General features: G+C 47.9%; 1 protein-coding gene across 1 annotated transcript in view; it reads right to left on the bottom strand.

Annotated features, from left to right (window-relative positions):
• Positions 1 to 564: 564 nt before the first annotated feature.
• LOC307023646 (SH3 and multiple ankyrin repeat domains protein 1-like) overlaps positions 565 to 9,895 on the bottom strand; it is a 38,823-nt gene continuing 29,492 nt past the window's right edge. Inside the window, 8 exon segments of the mRNA XM_079657047.1 lie at positions 565 to 3,668; positions 3,902 to 6,956; positions 7,426 to 7,537; positions 8,057 to 8,178; positions 8,283 to 8,339; positions 8,436 to 8,462; positions 9,024 to 9,104; positions 9,268 to 9,403. Coding sequence (XP_079513173.1) covers positions 2,780 to 3,668; positions 3,902 to 6,956; positions 7,426 to 7,537; positions 8,057 to 8,178; positions 8,283 to 8,339; positions 8,436 to 8,462; positions 9,024 to 9,104; positions 9,268 to 9,403 — 4,479 coding nt within the window. The 3' untranslated portion in view covers positions 565 to 2,779.

Below are 9,895 nucleotides of genomic sequence, written 5' to 3'. Positions count from 1 at the left end.
GTCAGCAGTTCTCAAACAAATAGGAGAGTTTGATATATTTTTGGAAGAATGGTCTACATCTCTCTATTTATGTGAAAAAGGGCAGCAAGTGGCTTCATCGCCACAGAGCTAAACGAGCCCTGACATCTGTATTTGCTACAGACTCCGGTTTGAGGAAACACAAAGAGGGGGCCACCTTGACAGTTGGCACAAACTTTAAATAACAGCATTTTGCATTTTTTTTTTTCCATGAACCTCACTGTGGCCACCATGCTAGCGAACAATCCCACATTCATCTCCTTCCAAGTTGTTTTCCCATTGTTTCTCATGCCTTACAGCCGTGTTTGCATGGATGCAGCCAGTGCTTGCTTTGAATTAAGCCATCTCATCTTCTCCCTTCCCGTGAGCGCCACTCTTTTGTCCTATTAGCTCACCGCGCCTGATGGGAATATAATCCTGGACCCGAAAACAATGTTGTGTTCAAGCACCGCAGGGCTGCGAAGAGCCGCTGCCAAATGACTCAATTCAAACACGGCACTTCAAATTGGATCATTATGTGGAAATGCGAGGAGAAACGAGAATGACAACAGTTTATTTTAGCATTTATTTCAACACCTTAGTTGTACCTCTATCATATTGTTTATCAGTATATACTTTATTCAATTTAAAGCAAAACTTTATATATATTTTTATATTTATATATATATACCTTTTTATCTCTGCATACTTATGCTCATACTGTATGTAGTCATTATGCATTTCACTAGACCTAAAATACTCTTTTAAATCATAGGATGTAATGCTTTCTACACTACTGCTCAGTCCTTTCACAAATGTCCTTCATGAGATCGCGTTTGAGTCACAATTTTCAAACAGAGAGTAAACGCGTTAACTAGCGTGTGTCGGCTTCACTGGGGTCACCACGGGGCGAGCAGTATAGAAAGCATTCACAGAAATCCCAAAATTAAAACATAAATAAAACTCCAAAGAATTTGTCCACACTATTTGGAAGACGGAGATTCTTAAAAATGTTTACATACTAAATATTATCTGTATTATACTATATTTTAATGTAATCATTGTCATTATCATTACATAGATCTATAAATAATGTGTTTTTTTTTGCCTTACAGTTTAATTCACTGCAGGGAAAATGGTTAAACATGGCATGTTTAAAAAACCCAGGGCGTTCCCCTCTATGCAACAGATAAAGTTATCACTCAGTGTTTCTAATTGAGTTAATGATAAGTGGAACAGGGGCAACATTGGGATTGTCAACTAGTGAGAAAAAAACAGTTTTCCGACCGTTATAAATATGTCTTGGAAAAAGGCATTTATAAAGAGAGAGAGAGGTGTAGGTTAAGGGAAAGCATTTGGCCACCAAGCTGACAAACACTCGCACAAAATCAGACACAGTCTCACGGATGGTGAGGGTTGGGGGGTGGGGGGGGGTGAGGCAGACAGAGAAGCAGTAAAAAGCCCTTTTTGATCACTGCACCTGCTGAGTGAGAGAGCGCGGTCAACATTATGGCATCAAAGAGGAGGAGTCCACCCTTTGACCTCTGCTATGGCCATAGACACCAGTAAAGGTCGAGAAAAGACGATTTGCAGTTTGACATGCAACCCCTTTTCAATTGCTCTCACATGTTTCAACCTCTAAAAGGTTACTTCACAACAATGTCTTCTCAATACCATTATGCACAACTTCAAATCAACAGTTTTAAATACCCTGACCAGTTTGAAATGAATGATTGTGATCGGCACTTCGTACAAAACATATGTTTCTAGTAATAGTTAATCCCGTTCAACATGTAAGATATATTAAGTGCTCGCAAAGTACATACATACAAAGCATATTGGGGCATCCTTTGGGGGAATATGGCAAATATATATAAAAAGAATACTATAATTGTCTACCTTTTTCTTCTATCATCATTTACAAACATGAATCTAATTTTCTGACTTTGGCTCCTGAACTCACAGCCATTTTATTCTCTGATCAGGAAGTGAGGAAGTGACTGCTTTTCCCAGGGTTTCTGGCTCAGCCACAAGAAGTAACATTGACTCGGGGTTTACCCTTCAAGCAGCAACTTTTCAACTTTCCTTTGAACACAGACAGAAGTTTTGCCTAGCAGCAGATGGTGTGAGAATCCATCTGTCAGTGTGTTTGTCTTTCACAGCACATAATGGTGTGTTAATTAAATGCCTTTCCTTTAAAAATATATTTTCAGTTGAAGAGTTTTCATATGATTTTCCTCACATACCCGTTCTTGACCAAAAGTAGTTCCACACATTTCAACAGTATTCTCTAAATGTGTTGTAACTTTGCAAGAAAACTCTCCCCCCCCCCCCACATCCAGCCCTTAGACATAGTCCAACAACACCTGTTGATGTCCGCTGTTCTTCTCTCGCACATCCTGTTATTGTCCACCTTTGTCAATTTGTGTCTCTCCCTTTTATTTCATCTTTGATTCACCCCTTCACACTCTCAGTATGTGTCTCTGGGAGAAGAAGGGACATGCAAAGGAGAGGAGAGCCGTCTGGGGAGAGAAGGAGGGCAAATCAAAGAATAAGAACGGGCGGAAATGAAATAAAGATTGGGCAAACTAAATAGGGTTGATAAAACAGGTAAGTAAAGAGAGAGGGGGGAGGGGATAAGATAACTTCTAAGTATCTAAAGTAGAAAGGGGATGGCACAGCTAACGCTAAGCTATGAGACACTTTGACTTTCCTTCACCATGGGGCGCTTCCTTCTTTGACCTCGTTGACTCTACGTATTCCAGAGTCTGTTAGTCCTCCCTCACCTGTCAGTGAGTTTCTTCAGCGCCCTTTCGATGTTCATTCGGTGTCCCACGCGCGTCACACCCAGGTCCAAGAAGTCGTCCTTGGTGAGCGAAGGCAGATGCGATCCATCTATCTCATTGTCTATAAAACGCTCCTGGTGTTCGGTCAGGTTCAGGTAAGCCAGCCAGTCGGCCACGTCGTACTTGGTCCAGTAGGGCAGGGGCTTGACCGCGAAGGGTTTGGCTGGGGGAGGAGGGGTGAGATTGGGATAGCTGAGGCAGGATGGGCTGGGGGGCAAGTGCAAGGGGGAGGAGGCTCCGGAGAGAAAATGGGTGGGGGAGAGAGAGCGAGAGGTGAGGAGGGGGTTTGAGTGCGGCACACCGGATGGGGAGTAAAGTGGAGAAGAAGAAATGGCGTAGGGATCTCCTAGAGGCGAAGGAGGGGTGAGGGGTCCCGGGAAATCAAAGGGGTTACTGTAGATAGGTGTCGTTGGGAGGATGGGGAGGGAGGAGGGGCGGGGAGGGGCGGGCATCGGCTGCTCACTGTTATAGATGAGAGGGCTGGGGGCCCGTCGCCGTGACACTGAAGACCGCATCTCCTTCGTGGGGCTGCACTGGAAATCAAAAGTCTGCCGGCGCATCTTGGAGCGATGCTTCGGTGACGTCGGGTAAGGGCAGAAGGTCGGGGAATGGGGGGAGTGAGAGTGAACCGGCGAGGTGGGAATCTGCGGAGAGGGGGAGCGGGTCCAGTTGCGCTGAACTTGAGGGGAAGGGGAGACGGATGGCGTGGTGGACAGGTTCGGGGTCAGGATCTGACGCTGATGCTGCGGAGAGGAGGTGGGTAACGGAGAGATGGAGCGGCCAGAGGGTGGGCTGTGAAACGCATCGGTGTAATCCGCCGAATACCTGAGAGACAAAAACAGACACGTTAAATAAGCATTAAATCATTTTTCTTTTTCAATGTAATGGTTTTTGCAACATTTTTAAATACACAAACAAAAGAGGAAAAAAACACAAAAAAAACAAATTTTATAAAAATTGTATACAAAACACAAGACCATGATATAAACATTTTTAAATATAAAAATGATTTTGACCACAGTATCTTTTAATAATGAAAATAGTTGATGAAAACACACCTGTTCATGGAGGGAGACTTGGGGGAGTGGCTCCAGTCGTCCATACTCTTCATGCCGCCCATCTGCTGCAGCTTGGAGCTCAGCTCGTTCATGATGTTCGCCTTCACCCCCGAAAGAGGCGAGTGAAGCCTGCGTCCCTCCAAAGAGACACCCCCTCTATGCACCATGTCTCCACCCTGCTCCCCAACCTCCACCCAGCCCAGAGACCGAGCTTCCACCGGCCTCTCCAAGCAGGCGGCAAGAGCGGAGTTGAAGCCGTCCTCCATCTTGGATCGACCCACCATGTGTTGCCTTTCGTCGGAGAGCGCTTCCTCTAACCGGATTTCTTCGGGGTGGCTCTGTCTCTGCAGCTGCAGGGGGGCCGGGTTGGTGCTGTTCTGCCTGCGTAGAGCTACAGCCGGGCCTCTGCCTCCTCCATCCTTGTAGTGACTCATCTTTGGAAACACGGGGTTTGCCATTTTGGCGCTGTGCACCTCAAATGTTTGCCCGCCTGAGTAGGTTGTGCAAGGCTCCTGATGCTCCCCTCCTCCTCCTCTCTCCCCCTCCCCTCCTCTCAGCCCGCTCAATCCCAGCATCTCCAAGTGATGGTCGCTGCTGCTGTGACTGTCCAGCTCTTCGATCCCAGAATCCACCACGCCGTCCTGCCAGTCTCCAGCGGGGTGATGATGGGTGTGGTCGGAGGTTTTTCCCACTGCGGGCATACCGGAGGATGATGGCGAGGTGGTGGTGGCTGCGGCGGCGGTGGCTGTCATGGTGGTGGTAGCGTAGGTCATGGTGGATGTGAGGACGGACGAGCCTCTGTCCTGGCTTCCCACAGAGGGGTCGTAATAGGGGTGAGAATGAGACATGGGCTGGGGTCTGTGCAGCGACGCGGCAGAGAGAGCGGCAGCAGAAGAGGTGGTGGTTGTTGTTGACGGAGGGGAAAATATCTGTGTGGAGGGGTAAGAGGGAGAGGGGGCCGACTGTGTGAGGTTGGCCACCTCGCTGTCGTAGGAGGTGAGGCTGGACGCAGCGGAGTCACCGGCCTGAGGAGCGTTTGATTGCTTGTTAGACGGGAGAGGGGGAGGAAGAGGTGGAGCAGCAGCAGAGTATTGACTCCGATGCTGCTGAGGATACTCCTGCCCTCTCTCCTTCTTACCATTAGCAAACTGTATGGGCGGAGGCAAAGGATCTGCAAAGACAAACTCGTCATCTACGTCTATTGAAGGAGCAGGCGGAGGGAGCACCATCAGTCCTAAACCTCCACTTGTTCCTGCTCTTGCTTCTCCATCATGTGTCGGTGATGGGGCTGTGGGGACAGTGTACTGAGGGACGTAGCTGCTGTTAGCCTCCATCTGCAGGAATGAAGGTCTGCGGGGGGCCGGTTGAACCGGAGGTGGAGGAGGCTGCATGGGCGGAGCAGATCTGCTGTCATACACCTCCTTTTCTCTTTCCCGGGGGCTCTGTTGGTAATACTGCGTTGAATACTGACTGGTCCTGTCCTCTGAGAAGCGAACTCTAAGACCCTCCCTGGATCCTCCCTCCTTTTCCCGCTCCATCCTCTCCCCGCCTCCCCCTCCCAAACGTAATATCCTCGGTGACTGCGGCCGACTTATAGGTGCGGGCGAGGTGGTGGCGGTGGGGGAGGTGAGGTGGACGGACACTGGGGAGGTATAGGCCGATTGTGTAGGAGTCGCAAAAAGGGAAGGAGTCGGGGTCTGGACGGGGGTGGGGAACGCTCCCACTGTGGACATCTGCCGGCCGAATTGTCTGTCCTCTCTGCGCGTCCTGCGGTCGTCTTTCAGGGCCCTTTCTCTCGCAGCTAGGGCCAGACCGAGTGGGGACGAGGGGTCCAGAACCTTCCCTGTAAGCGGGTGGATGAAGGTAGTCATGGCCTGGCTGCCGTACATTGAGGGCGCCGACTTGGGCTGGCCGTCCTGATTAGGGACAGGGGACGAGTACTCCGGCAGGCCAAAAGCTGGGGGCATGCTGCTGGAATAGTGGACGTAGTTGTCTCCGGAAAACATGCCCTCATCTATAGACTTGGAGGGCCGTAAGCGAGGGGTGGGCACGTCCATTTGTGAGCCTTGTAAAGGCTGAATTCTCGTTCCCTCCCCCGCTCCTCCCCCTGCCACTCCCTGGACGTCGTCCTCAGACGAGAGGAAGAAAGAAGCGCTCTTTCTTCTCATGTCTCGGAAACGTTCCCTTTCCCTGCGAGCCCCGCCTCCTCCGATGGCCGTCCCGTATGTGGAGGTGTAATCCAAGTCCTCCAAGTTTTGATGAGAGGAGACCGACGGGGCGACGTTCGAGGAAGGCGAGGGGGTGGACGTAGGGGGCTGAGGGGGTAAGGGGGTGAGCGGTGAGGGCAGACTGGTGCTGTCGAAGTTTGTCTCCGCTGAGCTGTTGTCCTCTGCCTCCGGGTGGGGCTCCGTCTCCATGCTGCTGCCCTGGCTGCTCCGCCCGCTGCTGCTGGTGGAGGGCGCCTTGACGATGATGGTGGGGATGGGGATGGAGCTCTTCTCTTTGGCTGCGACTCCTTTCCCTCGGTGCTGCCTCAGCCCGTCTTCCACTTTCGACTGCTTCATCAGAGCCCCGCGACCCCGCCTGCCCCCCCCCCTGCCGGCTGCTCCGCCCTGCTCCCTGTTGGCCGTGTGCGGGTGGTGCTGCGGCGGTGGTTGTTGAGTCTTAGGTTTAGCACTTGTTGGTGGTGTGGCGCTGCTGTAGCCTCTCCGTAACCCTCCCATCTTGCCCCCTCCTCTCCTGGATGCCTCCGGTGCCTCAGCTTGTCTGCGGAGGGTGGGGACCATGCCCTGCTGGTTCACCCCACCAGGACCCCCCCTCTCCCAGCCTGCTTGAGTAGCATGTCCTGGCTGGGATTGGACCTGGTAATGGGCTTGAGATACAGGAGGGATGGGCATAGCAGGTCCTCTCCCAGGGTGAGGGCCTGCTGATAAGGGCGGCTCCGGGGCGGATGTGTTGGGGGGGGGAGGGATTTCCTCCGGTCCCGGCACCGACAGGCTGCGAGCCAGTTTCATAGCAGGGGGGTGGAGATACTGCCTCTCCTCCTCTGTTACACCTGGGAACAAGTAAGTAAAAGTACAACTACTTAAGTCTTAAAATACTCCATGACAAGTAAAGTTCTGAATTTGAAATGTTAGTTAAGTAGAAGTGTTATCAGCAAATTGTACTTCAAGTATCAAATGTTTAAGTACTCAATATGAAGAATGGCTAAACATTATTGTATCATAATAGAATATTATATAAGTGTGTATCGCTTACAAATGTTTCTAAAATAAATTTAATGCTGTTGTTTGTCAATTTGGAAACAATTTGAGTTACTAAAAGTTATGAATACTGGGTATTTTAGTAGAACAGTACTGTGTAATAAATACAAATGTCATCTGTTTTATACACAAAAAAAAAAAATTGTAACCATGGAAAGTTAAGTACGTATCTATAAGTATGTCAAAATAGTACTCAAGTATCATATTTGAGTAAATGTAATTTAAAGGAAAAATAAATATTTCAATTTGAATTCCCTTTACCAATAGATTTCTGCCGCATCATGACGGCGTGCTGAGCGTGGCCGGGTTGAAAGTGAGCTTGGTTGTAGCCGAAACCTTGTCCGGACTGCATCATGCTGCCTGATGGCTGCTGCTGGTGGTTTCGGGTGTCATATTGAAAAAGGAGAAAAGATCATTTGAAAGGAAGGAGGGAGTAAAGAGAAAATAAACTCAGTTATAATCAAATCACATTTGTTATAATCAAATCACATTTGTAGGCTGTTAAACTGATATTGATTTGATGAACAGTATAATTGAATACAGAAAAACCAACGTGTCCGAGTATGAGAGTATCAGGCAGGAGAGGATGGATGAATGGACACAACCTGACTCACATTTAAACAACTGTTTAGGTGTGGGTGGTCTATTGTCAATCATTCTCTGTTAAGTGCAGTGAGGGCAGAACAACACAACAGATAAAAAGAAAAGACCAAGCTGCTTAAAGATAGGAAACCTTTTTCTAGCATTAGTCACTTCCGTTACTAAATATGTGCTACATCTTAGAGCAGTGAAGAAGCTCTGTTGTTTGTGAATCTTGTGGTTTATAACTGTTCAGATGTTTGAGTCTGAAAAGGCAGAAGGACCCCAAATGATGGTAACAACCAAAACCCACCTCATTGGAGCTGTTGGGAACAATGCTCTTGCTCCTGTCCCTCTTGCCTCCATGACCCCTCTGTCCCTGGTTGTCTGGTGTAATAGTGTGTTGGGCAGCAGCCAATATTTCGTCCAGTTTGTCTAAAGAAAAAAAAAGGGCAGAGAGGAAGGATTTCAGTGAGCCCCCTCAAGGTTTGAAAACACCCTTATACAGTATGACAAGAGCGGTGAGAGTGATTTCATACTTAGCGCCATCTGATAGACCGTCCTCTTCTTATCAGGACCCAAAGTAGAGTCGTAATCTGATAAAGGAGGAGATAAAAAAAAAGCATCAAACAGGCTGACTTTTAATTAAAGCTCAGGGGCTGATAGGCGGAACGATTAAGGCTGATAGTCACCTGCTTTCTTTTTCCACGGAGAGGCAGCTGTGATTGGGAGGGAAACAGACATTAGGTGTGACTAGCAGTGCTTCCTTCGTCGTCATGTGTATTTGTGAGATGAAAGATTGAAATACATACTCTGACACATGTGATGGAGTGATTTGATGAGAGGGATGAGGACGGGGGATGGAAATGATAATGAGAGCCCACACATCCATGATTCTCCCACCTTTGTCCACTGTACGCAGCCCAGTGGGTTCAAAAGAAAGAGAAAGAAAAAGGCAGTTGGTGAGTGATGGCACGAGACTTATAGAGTGTTTAGTTATAACCTTTTTTGAATATAGAAAGTGTAAATGAATGAAAAAGCTCCATACACATCAAACAATTGCTAATGAAAAAATTAAATCACACCTCTGTTCCATTAATAACGTCACGGTAGTGTAACATAATCCTGCAGAGGAGCTTATAACCCGCCTGACAAACTATATGAAATGTGACCCTCAAGAACAAAGTGGAGCACTCGAATCTAATTGATCTTTTTATACATTTTTCCAGACCCTCCCCCGCCTCTTTATTCTTTGCATTCAGTCCCTTCTTTCTTCTTACCCATGTCTTCCAGCTCTGATGTCATTGACTTGGAGCGCAGGGCGATGGCAGGAGGAGTCAGCCTCTTGGTCTGCTGCGGCGCTGCCAAGGGAAGCCGGCCAAAAGCAGACTTAATGTTTAGTATTCTCGTATAAACATGCAGTCACCAAGGACGACCGGCTTTCATGGTAAGGTAAACACGCAATCAGCTTTATCGTCACACATCATAAACATAGGATTGAGATGACGTGAAGGAAAGTTTTACCTCTCTTCCGAGCCGTGTCCTCCAGCTCGGGGTTTCGAGCGACCATCACCACTTTCACCATGAGGCTGTTGCCGCCCTGCCGGATCATGTTGACGACCTGCCGGTGACCAACCTTCACCACATTCTGGCCGTTCACCTGAAGACAAGGGAAGGAAGGAAGGAATGCAAAATGACCCATTAAAATAAAAAATACACCAAAACTGCCACAGCCTTGACAGGTTTACTGAAGGGCATCTTGTGACCTCTAATTCACATTGGCTTTCCCCATGTTTGTAATATAATGTTGCCGTTTTCTAAGACTTAGCTTCAAACCTATAATATTCTGAGTGTTTTTGGACACCAGCAATTCAGACATCGACTACAGTAAATCGCAGTAGCAAAAGCTTGGGCAAGTGACTCATAAAAGGTTGAATACTAATAAGCAGTATCTGTCAGCTTTAATAGATGTTTGATAATCACCATTTCTAGATCTGAGTTTTTAAGGAAACATTAGGTAACTTTTAAAAGTACGAAATGGCCAGAAGAATAAGCTGCTTGTGCTTTTTCCACGAGCACCAGAGCTCACAAATAAATATATACTCGGATACATGATAACAAACTTTAGTCTTAGTAGTAGAATCTGAATACA

The sequence above is a fragment of the Notothenia rossii genome, assembly GCF_949606895.1.
Source record: "Notothenia rossii genome assembly, chromosome: 11".
Classification (NCBI taxonomy): domain Eukaryota; kingdom Metazoa; phylum Chordata; class Actinopteri; order Perciformes; family Nototheniidae; genus Notothenia; species Notothenia rossii.
The sequence above is the reverse complement of the archived record's forward strand: the minus strand, read 5'-3'. Positions and strand labels throughout refer to the sequence as shown.